Source organism: Caretta caretta, chromosome 6, assembly GCF_965140235.1.
Source record: "Caretta caretta isolate rCarCar2 chromosome 6, rCarCar1.hap1, whole genome shotgun sequence".
NCBI lineage: Eukaryota > Metazoa > Chordata > Testudines > Cheloniidae > Caretta > Caretta caretta.
The window spans coordinates 116,384,776-116,397,792 of NC_134211.1; the positions used below are offsets into that span (position 1 = coordinate 116,384,776).

General features: G+C 45.9%; 1 protein-coding gene across 2 annotated transcripts in view; it reads right to left on the reverse strand.

The window, feature by feature from the left end:
• BRF1 (BRF1 general transcription factor IIIB subunit) overlaps window positions 1–12,815 on the reverse strand; it is a 231,604-nt gene extending 218,789 nt beyond the window's left edge. The window contains exon 1 of one of the 2 annotated variants that reach the window (XM_048853602.2): window positions 12,431–12,813. In XM_048853602.2, coding sequence (XP_048709559.1) covers window positions 12,431–12,617 — 187 coding nt within the window. In that variant the 5' untranslated portion in view covers window positions 12,618–12,813. Of the gene's footprint in view, window positions 1–12,430 lie in introns of both variants that reach the window. The other variant, XM_048853603.2, reaches the window with a different exon arrangement.
• Between the last annotated feature and the right edge of the window lie 202 nt (window positions 12,816–13,017).

Consider the following 13,017-nt stretch of genomic DNA (forward strand, 5'->3'; position numbering starts at 1 on the left):
AATTGCAGGCACCAGAACTGAGCGCAGTATTCCAGCAGTGGTAGTACCAGTGCCAAACACAAAGATAAAATAACTTTTCTGCTCCTACTCGAGATTCCCATTTATGCATCCAAGGATCACATTAGGCTCTTTGGTCACACAGTTGCACTAGGAGCTCATGTTCAGCTGATTATCTACCACAACACTCCAAATCTTTTTCAGAGTTACTTCTTCACAGGATAGAGTCCCTCATCCTATAAGTATGGTCTACATTCTTTGTTCCTAATGTACAGTATGTACATTTATATTTGGTCATATTAAAACACAGATTTTGTTTGCTTATGCCCAGCCCACAAAGCAATCCAATTGCTCTGTAGCAGTGACCTATCCTCTTCATTATGTCCTCCACCAATTTTTGGTCATCTGCAAACTTTAACAGTGATGGTTTTATGTTTTCTTCCATATCATTAATAAAATATTAAATAGAGTAGGGCCAAGAATCAATCATTCCATGACCCAACTAGAAACACCTTGTTAATTTTTATTCAATTTTTTTAATCAAAATATTGTGTGACAGTAAATCAAACAGCTTACAGAAGGTGAAATATACTTAGAATACAGAAGGTGAAATATACTTAGAATACACTTATCTTTATCAACCGAAGTTATAAACTCCCCAATCATGTGAATAAAGTTACATACTTGCAGGATAAGAGCCTTAATTTTTCAATATATTCCCCCTAAAAGCACCTGTGTAAAATTCAAATAAGATGCCCTACCACTAGTGACCTTTTTTAAAAAAATGTATTCATAATTTAGTTCATTTTCGTTCTTTTAATGTAAAATTGCCATAGCACGAACTTTCAAATTAGCTTTTACAAATCTTCAACCTGATTTAAACTATTTTTAATCATGTTTTAAATCGCTCTACCCTGTTGACTAATATAGATGTATCACATTATCAATGTGTATTACTGATATCGCACATATTAATATGCATTAAGAACACATCTACATGACATATTGTGCGTGTATATATTTCTAGAAGTTACATGGCCTGAATTGGCCTATGAGTTTCTATAATCCTGTTCGCCAATGGTGAGTATCCCATAACACTTTGTGAAGCTAAAGTCAGTCAGTCTTGCCATTAGAAGATAGGAACCTTGTCAAAGGCAAAATACATTAATATTCTGTAGCAGCAGAGGAGGTAGCTGCACAGACCAGTACCTGGAATGCTAGTATCTGAAACAAAGATAAGGTAGGTACTGAACAACTAAGGAATAGGTACAAACTAGTGGGTGGGATTATAGTGACATGTAAAGAATTTTGTAACTCTGTGTTCTAAGCGGGCGGCCTAGCAAGGTTGAAGAGCCTTGCCTGTCTTCAGCATTCTGGTTTCTTTAAAAGAAACCCCCACTTTTAGCAGAAAAACTTACAATGCATGAAGGCAACTGATAGGGAGTTTGGCTGTCGGAGGAGGCTGATTTCGCCAGCCATTGGGGTATTTTATAGGAATTGGGATATCGTCCACAGCAGCCTTTAATAGCCCCAAAACAGAAGGGGTTTTTTTGGTGGTGGGGGAGTTGTTCAATGGCAATGTCCAGGTGGGAAGCCAACCTCTGCCTCTTCAAGCTACTGGGAAATGGAAGCATGTGGGGATTTCTACCAAGGTGCTGTTTCCTGGACAGCATATACAGACTCCATCTTTTGGATCAGTGGCTAGCAGGCTTCTGATAAAACTGAAACCTCCTCCACCAACCTTCTCTGGCTGACGGAATTGAAGAGGAGCATTCACCTGCTCTTCTTCCCTCCCATCCTGTGACACACAGGCCCACACATGGCTCACCACTCTGTGTCAGCAACTCTTGCCAGGTCTGACATACTCACTACACCACACACATTGGTGTCACAATATTTATTTAAACAATGACATGTAATACATCATTTGGTCATTAATGTCCCCATGAAATGTTTGTAACAACTCTAAGTGAAATTAGGGATATTCTCTGACATTGTGTCCTGGTCACTGTGAACAGACAAAGGTAACAAAACAGGTTTCTTCTGTATAAAGGGAAAAGAGACTATGGCAGATGTCCTGTTCAGGAGAAAGGGCTCTGACCTGCTGCCTCCGGGTCAGCCAATGGCTCAACCTCCAGCAGCTTAATAAGGGGAGGTATGATCCTAAAAGCATCCCAGTGCCAGACAGCAAGGGGCTCCTTGGACCAAGTAATGAGTTTCAGTTGGCCTGACCAATTCAGTGTACCCCAACTCACTATGGTTACAATCGGTATCTAAACAGTGTCATGTAACATCATAAGAAAACTAATAATTCACTAATCATTAATATTTTTGTGTGCTATGTGTACGCAATGTGTACTAAAAGTTATGGATATATGCTGGAATGATGACTAAAATGTGTTTAAGCCAGGCACATCAGGGGGGTTGGTAAAAGAGTCTGCCCTAGACAAAGGAATGTGTATTTGCTTCTCTGACCTGACCAGCCCAGTTGTCAGGCAGAGAAAATGAAGGTCCACTTACATATTAGGTGAACAAACTATCAAGCTAACGAACAGGAGGTGACAGCTTCCAGCAAGGAAGAGTAACTTTTTCTGGGCTATGAAGACAGAGGGGCTGAACCTCAACTGATAAGCAATTGAATCAACTGAATGCATACAATATTACTGTATTATAAGTTTATCAAGTGAGATATTTTATAAAAGCCTTTGACAAACTGGTGATTAATATCATAAAATGAATGTATTAACGCTATATAAGGAATTATGGATACTCATTAATATTACACTTTATGGTCTGTGTCCATACAAAGGAAGAACAGGTCTCTTCCAAACAGAAGGGAATGTCATAGCTATTTACCTGTCTTCTATGTAAATTAAGCACGGTAGAATCAAAACAATGGAAGCCTCATTTACATACAGGTGGATGGGAAGACCATAGAAGGGAAAAACAGCATGAGGTCATCCTGCCTCTTGAAACAAGGTCATAGAACTTTGAAAGATATAAGCAAAGACAGAAACCATCTTTGGCATCCATTGCTAGACAGACACAAGGGAAGGAAACTCCTGCAAGCTGAGAAAGATGGCTCCTTCAACTAAGGGGGGACTGAAGTCTCTGGAAACTGAATATAGGTGAGAAACTTGCTCAGGCAAAGATCTTTCACCTAGGAAGACAAGGGAAACCAGCCCCTTGTGCTTCTGGGGAATGTCTTGACTGAGAAAAAGTCAGCCATTACTGGAAAGAAGAAAGACTGGTAGAAATCTAACTAGAACAAAGACAGTAGCTTGTTAAGTCTCAGCCACTGGAGAGCATATTTTGTTTTGTTTTACTAGTAACTCTATCTTCTTTCCTTATACTTGAGCTCACTTAATCCTATGTATATTTTGTTAATAAATTTGTTTTGTTTTTACTGTAAACCAAACTCAGTGCTGCGTTTGAACGGAAGGGTGTATTTCCCCCAGTTAAGTTAATAACCTGTAATGTGCTTCTGTCTCCTTAAGGAGCAATAAACCTTATTATTTCTCTAAGTGGTTCAGGTGAGGGCTGGACACTTCAGGGCACACAGTTTTGGGGAAATTCAGGACAGGGAGCATGTTGCTGGCTGTAATCAAGGTGGAAGACAGAATGGGGCTGCAGACAGGCTGCTGGGGTCAGAGCTGCTTAAGCAGGGCTGTCTAGCACACAGACACTCAGGGCATGATCTGCATGCGAGCAACAGCAGCAAAGCATTTTAAGGAACTCAGGGTTCAACCAAGTTCTATAAAAGCTTTATAGGGGCTTGAAAAATTCACTCACTTGGAGTCAAAACAACATTGACTACAGATAATATGGAAAGTTTCAAAAGTCACCCCCCATGTGAATGCAATGACAAGAAGCTACAGAGATCACTCTACCTTTGGTTAGTTGATGAAAGACTGAAATGGCTGCCAAATGCACCTGGATGGAGTTAATCTTTAAATTACACTCAGCTAGGTAAAGAAGGTATTCAAATAGTTTTTATGCAGGGCAAGCAATAGGGTCTTCTTGGACCCTATCGCATGACATGACAATCACGCAGAATTGTGTATCTTTCCGAAAGATGGCTTCCGGGATGTCAGAAGAACATGACACACCTGCTCAGAGACACCATGTCAGGCAACCTGTCCAGGACAGGATGCTCTGGTCTCAGATCACATCTAGAACCAGGGACTCTCAGCCTGATGAGATTAACCTTGGCCGTTTGCAACAGAATGGAGAACCACAATTATGTGCCAGCAAGGAGCTATTAGGACCATCTAATCTTTCTTTCTCCAGAGCCTTGCCAGGATCTTTGCTACCAAAAGGACTGGAAGAAAAGGACATAACAGCTTCTTTTTCAAGGGAATGGAAAGGCATCCCTAGCAGTCTTTTCTCAGTACCAGGAACAGAAAACCAGTAGCTGCTTGTCAGGTGGGTGGTGAAAATACCTACCTCTAATGTCTTCCACTGTAGGAAGAGCTAATCTGTGACTCCCTGATCACAGATCACTCATAAGAATCTATTACGGATTAATTTAGTCTGCAATCACATTCCCCTCTTCTACCAAGTCCATGGCAACTAAGAATATTGTTTTCACTATTGCTATTGGACAGACCTCATGTCCATCCCCACAGGGCTTCCCAACAGAGGAAGTATGACCTGATGCCTCCCTGCTTATTTATATAAACAGTGGCCTCTTTGTTTGTTTGTTTGAACTACCTTTGGGGAAGATTTGGTAGACCACATTACAATATGTTGCAGATGCAAACCATCATGTGACTGCATCTCTGCATTGCAGCTCAGAATGTTGGGGCACAAAGGTCTAGCCAGTCTTCCCTTTGATCACAATTGCCTCCACCACCAAGCTCTTGTTGGGAAGACTCACTCTTAGCCAGTGGCAACCTCAGTGGAAGATGTATTTTTTTTTTCTTGATCACCTTCAAGACAAGGGCAGCTGCACGAACGGTCTGCCACATTTCCCTCAGCTCCCCCAAAATAGGGTCCAAGAACACAGCAACTTTAATACCCAGGACATGGACACCTTTCAATTTGACTCCACTGCATTCCTGGACTGGTTTAAATTCAAGATTGGTCGAAGCAATTGAACTGCCTCTGTAAAAAACTGGGGAAAGTAGGGTCCTTCTCTGCAGAGTCATTGCCTTGGTGCTTCTTTCTAGTAGAAAAATACTGGAGCATTAGAAAAGTCCTACAACTCACTCAAATCCAAATAACAGTCTTTACCAGCCCCATTCTCAGCATTACCACAATCAAGTGTTTGCAACGGTCTAAACAAAGGGTTCTCACAACAAAATTTTTGGTGACCTCAGAGTGTGACCATCAACCCTTGCTGGTGGCCGTTCTGACAATTTTTTTCTAAAATACTTAATTAACTTTAGGAAAAACAAATACACATATACAGGTCCAAATCATTGCCATTTATGTATGTCTGGAGGTTATTTCAGAAAATAATGGACAGTTGCCTCTATTCTTTACTGGACCTAAACACAATAGAAACACAAATAAGGTGCTTTGCATGTTTTGCTTTTTTGGTTGATTTTTTTTCCAGACTTGCTAGTTGGTAAGTCTGCTACTGTGAAAACTGATAGTTGTTAATATCACTTTTCACAGTAGAATTACTCAGCCCTGGCATGCTGGGAGACAAAGTAAGCCATGGATGGGAAGGTGGGCAGGGAGGATGGGGGGCTGGGTGGAGGCGGCAGCGGGGTTTGGGGTGATGGTGAGAGATGAGCCTGGGGTCCAACTGCACAGCTGGAGGAGGCAGTGGGGTCAACGGCGATTTGCGGGGGTGAGCCCAGGGCCAGAACCTAAAGCCCTGCAGCTGGGGGATAAAGCCCACTGCCACACAGCCAGAGCCTGCCACCCACCACCCTAGAGCTGAAGCCCTAGCCCCACTGCCCCTGGGAAGGTGGAGAACTCACACTGGTTGCCTGCTCCTACAGTGTTTGTGGCTTCAGAAGTGCGTAGAGACCAGCCCCTGGCGCTGCACCCCACACCCCCAATCACCTGTGGTATGTGGCCATGGTGGCCGCATGTGAGAAACGCTGGTCTAAGCAATGGTGGAGCATAAGTACTCTGGGAAACACTGACACTGGATATGCAACAGTGCTCAGTGCCAGAGGCGTCAGTGTATCTATCACACGCATCTCTAGCCTCAACACTTACTATCAGGCTCAAACATTGATCGTGACAGTGCACCTATGCCATGAGATCTCAACAGCTGACAGGGAAAAAAGAATGCGTCAAAGCTGATGCTTCGGCAGCCTCAGAGAACCACAGTAATAAAGCCAGGTTAACTATATGTCGATATCAAGAATCAGAGGATCCTTCTCCACTTTGAGCATATAAATGTAGGATGGTCAGATCCATAATTGTGTCCTTCATATGTACAGTACAGACCCATTTACGCGCGGTCGCGCCATGCCTCCCAGTGCTACCTATTTAACACGCGAGGCTCGTTAACATGCATCTTTACCACCGACGGGGGGTGGGGAAGGGGCAGCAACGTTAAAGCTGACGTGGGAGGCAAAAAGGGCAGGGACGTTAAAGCACTGCCATGGCAGCGCTTTAAGGATGGTCCTTTGCCGCAGCAGCGCTGGACCACCGACAGGGGGGAGCAGCAACATTAAAGCGCTGCCATGGCAAAGGACCCTGAAGCACTTTAAGTTCCCTGCCCCTTTTGCCTCTGCTCGGCGGCAGGACAAAGGGAGCAGCTGCCCCAGCAATTTAAAAGGGCCCAGGGCTCCGGACTCCGCTACCACAGCAGCGGCATCCAGAGCCCCGAGCCCTTTAAATCACCACAGAAACCCCGGGCGGCGCAGACCAGGCGGCCTGGAAGGGCTGGCTGGGGGATGCTGACCCCAACCCTGCCCCTTCCACCCAAGGCCCCACCCTTCCGGGGGCCAGAGCCGCCTCTGCCCCCGTAAGTGTCCTGAATTACTTTCACCCCGGTGTAGTAATAATAATGTTTTTATTAGATTAGATATTTGAATTTATATTCTTGCAAAGCACTGTTAACAGATAGGCCTGCAGTATTTGGGACGTTGTGACTACATATGTAATCCTAGATAATTATACATGTATACATAGATATCTTAAGATATTTCAGCATGGCTCTCTTAACCCGCGGTCCGTTAACACGCGGTCGTGAGGGCTTGGTGCCCAACATCCGCACGTAAACAGGTCTGTACTGCAGCTTCATGAAATAAAGGGCTTCAAAACATGCACTTTGGGGTACTGCTAGCTCGTTCTCTCAATGTTTCCCACCTCCCCTCTTATTCATTATTTCTTTTAGATTGATACAAAAAGAAAAGGGGACATCTATCCCAAGCTCTAGCACCCTAACACAAGTTACAAGAAAACTAGCAGCCTTCTCCCCAACAGAACTCAACTACATTTGAAACACCAAATTTCCTAAACCCATGCAAATCTAATCACCACCACGACCAGCTTCCTGATGAACCAGAGCTCTCTGACTTCAAGCACCAAGTCCCTGAATGCATCATGGAGCTGGTGTGTGGCACAGCTCTTGGCTTCACTGGCCAGGTCTATACTGACACACTGGCACCAAGTCAGAGGGATCAGCATTCGTAGCTGACACATAATTACATCTGCAAATGTTATCTCAATCTTACTCCTTTTAAGGGCAAGTCTACGCTTAAAATGCTGCAGTGCTTCAGTGAAGACCCTACTGTGCAGACAGGCAAGCCTTGCCATTGGCATAGTCAGTCCACTTCTGCGAAAGGTGGTAGCTGTGTTGACGAGAGAAGCCCTCCCATCGACACTGCTGTCTACACTGGCAGTTAGGTTGGTATAACTGCATTGCTCCGAGCTGTGGATTTTTCACACCCCTGAGTGATGTAGTTATATCAGTGTAAGTTTATAGTGTAGATTTGGCCTAAGTCTGGCATGAGGTTGGTGCAGAATGCTTCCAAGGGTAAACTCTTAAAGCGAAATTAAGCTGACACATAATTTCGCTTTAAGGGTTTACCCTTGGAAGCATTCTGCACCAACCTCATGCCAGACTTAAGCCAAATCTACACTATAAACTTACCCTTAAAAGGAGTAAGATTGAGATAACATTTGCAGATGTATCCAGCAGCCCTGCAGTTCATGGTCAACTCCAAGGCAGACAATGTAACAAATACCACCACACAGGTGGCTGGGAACACATTACCTTGACTCAATGCTCTCTACACTGGTTCCCCACTGAACAGAGTCCAGTTCACGTTTGCTGTGTTGATCCTGAAAGCCCTGAATGGAGTTAGAGCTAACTATCTGAGTTCATGGTCCTCTCTCTGTCTGTGGCCATGACCTCCCACATGTGCAATACACCAGTGGAAAAAAGAAACCTGTTAATCAATAAGGCGTACAATAAATCCTTATCACCAGCGTTATCAAGAGGGAAATACCTGTGATGTGTTAAGTATGAAGACAAAGCACCTGATATGACAGGTGTGCCGAAAGTGCCCTAAATGATATTTGACAGTACAAGGATTCAGATTCAAAATTTTAAAAATCTCATAACCGCCAGAGACAATTTTCATAAGAGGCAGACCAAGACTATGGAACTCAGTGCCAGTGAAATGGAAAATGACAACTAAGGCTACGTCTACACTAAGCACCATACAGCAGCACAGCTGTACCGCTGCAACAGTGCTGCTGTAAGGTCTCCTGTAAGAACTCTCCCGCTGGCACAATTAAACCACCCCCAACAAACGTCAGTAGCTATGCCAGCAGGAGACACTTCTGCCAACAGAGCTATCCACACCAGGGCTTTTGTTGGTGAAACTTATGTCGGTCAGGGAAGTGTTTCTTCACATCCCGACCAACAAAAGTTTTGCCGATAAAAGTTCTTGTGTAGACAAAGCCTTAGTTTGCTAAATTTGGAGCTTAAATGCAAAACCCACCTCTTCCACAATGCTTCCCCACAATAATACCCCTCACTTTCATAAGTATATAAAAAAAATTAAGGCCTAGCCTGTGTCTTGCTGGTTGGGAAGGAAGAAATAGTTGCCATGTTCAGTCATGGGAGGCCTCTGATACTACAGTGATGTAAGAACAAAGACACGGTCATCTTGACGTAGGTGGCTGGGGGAAGCAAGCCATGTGCTCACTAATGTAGTACAATTTTATTCAATTCTTTAATTTATTCTTTTAATCTTTTATGGTTCTGGCTCTATAGTCAGAACTCAAGTCAAAGTTACACTGACTTCCAGGAGAGTTGGGACAAGTGGGGATTGCAGCCCTGAGCCCCAATTTTCAGCTGGGGTGATGTAAATCCTTCCCATCAGATCCTGAGACCAGAATCATCAGGAAAAGGATCTAGACAGTAACCAGTTCTTCCCTGTAAGACTATCAGATCCAGACAGTCCACCACTCATCTCCCAACATGACACACACAGTTGTTCCTACAAGGCTATTTCCAGCCATCCCAAGGAGGGAGAGCAGGAGGGCAAGAAGCAACCAGCGATAGAGCATCACAGGCTCTGAGATTTACCATTTATTTGGGGGGTAAGCAGGTAGCTTTGTCTAGTTAATGTTTTTGACATTTTGCTGACATTAGAATGAAATCATATATCTGCTTTTCTTCTTTCAGGTGTCTGGAAACTGCTGTGAGACAGTTCCTTGAAAAACGTGCAAACATCAGCAATTTAAGTAATATTATGTTCTTCTTCCATGTTTCTCCTTTAGAGTTGAGACCAGCACAGCAAATGTCTCAACTACGCTTAGCCCTGAAAGAACAGGGGGCGGGAAACGTTCTCAGCAGACCTAAGACGAAGGAAAGGCCTCTACTGCTCTCAAACCTGATAAAAGGGGAAAGAAAACAGTAACATGCTGACCAATATTGTCTCACTGTTTCTTTGTAGTCCCATCTCTCTGTTTCCAACCGTCTTATACTTAGATTGTAAGTATACAAAGTAAGCCTCTTTGGGGCAGGGACTTGCTGTGTTTGTACAACGCCAAGCACACTGGAGGTCCTGGCCCATGACTGGGGTTCCTAGGTGCTATGGTAATAAAAGTAAATAATAATAAAATAGGGAGAAACCATAATAAGTTGCACCAGTTCAGCTAGAATGGCACAAAAGATTTCATCCCAAGTGCTGGAGCCAATCATCATGGGGTCATGCTGGGAAAGTACTGCACGCAGACAGGGTGTTCCACTCAAGTTTGCAGCCAATGCCTTTCCATCTAACATAGACAGGGCCTACTTGCCTGACCTAAAGCACTTTTTTAATAAAATTTAGTTATAACACCAATCCATACCAAACTATGTTATAACATGGCCAGGTGGGCCACAAACACTTTACAGTGCTTGTTAGACTTGTTTTTTATACTGTAAATGGGACATTAAGTGTGTAGAGAATGGACTGGCTAAAAGTAACACAGGCACTTAGGGCTAAATCCACAAAAGGCCTTAGGCATTGAAACACTCAGTGTTGCAACACCCAATTTTTAGGTACCCTTGCCACTCAGTGGAATCCACAGCCCTAAGTTAGGTGCCTAAACTCCTTATAAAACACATATGGGGAATTAGGCACTTAAGAATGTAATCCATCAAAACCAGCAAACTAAGCGGGTAGGCGCCAAGGCTAGCCAGTACGAAATGCCATGAATACAGGTTGGCCTAAGCCGGGCTCCTCAAAAGGTACTTAGGTGACTAAGTCCGGGCTGGAGGGAACCACTTCCCTCCACTCAGGATGCACAGTTGTGAATGCTCTCCTGGAATTAGGTGCTACTATTAGCCCATGGGTTAGGGCACTTACCTAGGATGTGGGAGGCCTAGGTTCAATTCTCCCCTCTCCCTCATGTGGAGCAGCGATATGAACCTGGCTCTTCCAGGAGACTGCCTTAACCATGGGGCTATGGGGTATTCTGGGACAGATCTCTCAATCTCTCCTACCCAAGCTGCACCATTCTGTTTAAATATTCACTGAGACAGAATGAGAATGACTCTATGGTCCAGTGATTAGGGCAATCTCCTGGGACAAGGGAGATCCAAGTTCAAATCCCTTCTCCACATCAGGCAGGGGGACTAAACTCTCTCTCATCCTGGGTGACTGCCCTTAACTAATGGTCTAAAAATGTAAAGGGGAGGACACACCCCTCCTTCCATTTTGTGTGGGTGTAGGAATGCTCTGAGAATGCTTATCGGACAGATGCTTAAACTGAGGGCTGTGTGCACGCTCACTTTTGGAAACTTTGGGTGCATCTTCACAGCATAGTTAGCTCAAGTTATCTGCATCATCTGACCTTCAAACGTAAGCTAACAGTTGTAGTGAAGACAAACCCCTAGGCACCTATGAAACTTTAAAAGAGGAAATGTAGGAAGTTAGGTGGCAGTTGAGCTGTGGTTTTGAGAAGCTCAGAGGCACTTGAAGTCTCAGTTAGGTTCGTATGTCCTTTTGTGCATCTAGCCCAGGTATTCTCAAACTGGGGGTCGTGAGCTGTCAACCTCCATCCCAAACCCTGCTTTGCTTCCAGCATTTATAATGGTGTTAAAAATATTTAAAAGTGTTTTTAATTTATAATGGGGGGGGGTGTCACACTCAGAGGCTTGCTACGTGAAAGGGGTCAGCAGTAAAAAAGTTTGAGAGCCACTGATCTAGCCCTTAGACCCCCAAATCCTGCATCTGAATCTGTACGGACGCAGGGGTCTGCCCACACGGCTCCAACTGCAGGATCGGTATCTTTGTTTGCATCACTGCTTGATAAAATATTTGAAAGTCATCCTTCAGTCATACCAACAGAGGGCTGGAAAACAAAGACTGCAGAAGAGAGATATTCACTTCTCTCCATCTGCTCAAGAGTTCCCCAGCCCAAGTTTTACTCTTGAAAGTAACAGCACAAAACAGAGGAATCAATTTCTCACCCAATACAAACCAGACGCCAACGATGGCATCCGACGATTTAGACCACTGTGGGGTGGTGTCACTTGGAGAATTCAGACACAATTACTAAGTGAGCTGTAGCTCACGAAATCTTATGCTCAAATAAATTGGTTTGTCTCTAAGGTGCCACAAGTCCTCCTTTTCTTTTTGCGAATACAGACTAACACAGCTGCTCCTCTGAAACCTAAATTACTGACCTGTTCACCTGTCAAAAACCTATGTCAGATGCCTGTTGTGCCAGACAACCAGCACTCCCCTGCATGCTGTCCCTACAGCAGTGTGTTGAGGCGGGGGAAGCCGTGCTGGACGACACCCACAGGCCGGTGGGAGTGAATGGGGAGGGCTGCCCCACCACTTTACGGAAAGCATTGCCCGTCCCTGCGCGGCCCCCAGCCGGGACCAGCAGAGAAACCCTGGAGCGCCCGGCCATGGAGAGACGTGGGGCGCCTCGCCTGACCCCCCCCCCCCGACACACACACACACACACACACACACACACACACACACACCGCCCCCCTTCCCACGCTCACCGTCCAAGGACACGAACTGCCCCACGGCCGAGGAGCCGCCGCCGCTGTTCTCCACGAACTGCACCTCGGAGACGATGATGTTGTCCTCGAGCACCGAGCCGCAGCCCGTACACACCGCGTCCCCCCGCGCCGCGTCCACCTCGATCTCCGAGCCGCCGCACACGGCGCACACCCGCCCGCCCGGCATGGTGCCCCGCGGGAGCCGGGGCTCTGCCCGCGCGCCGCCTCGCGCGCTGCCGCCGCCGCAACCGTCTCCTCCACCTCCCCGGGCCGGGCGCCGCTGAGCGTCCAACCCCTCTCCGGCCGCTGCACCGGTCAGCGCACGGGGCAGGCCTCGGCCGGGCCGGCTGGGGGAGGAGCCCAACGCTCCCAGAGCCCGGGCCCCACTCCTCTCGCGAGAGCTCGCCAGATACTCGCCCCCCTCCCCCAGGTACCTCCGCCTACAGTCACCGCCCACAGCCTTCCGTCACTCTCTCCCCAAGCGCCGGCTCCTCGCGCTGCACAACCGTCACCGCCCCGAGCCCCGCAACCTCCCCAATACCACCCACAAGTCCTCAGCCCGTCACTGCCCAGAGCCCCCCCACAGC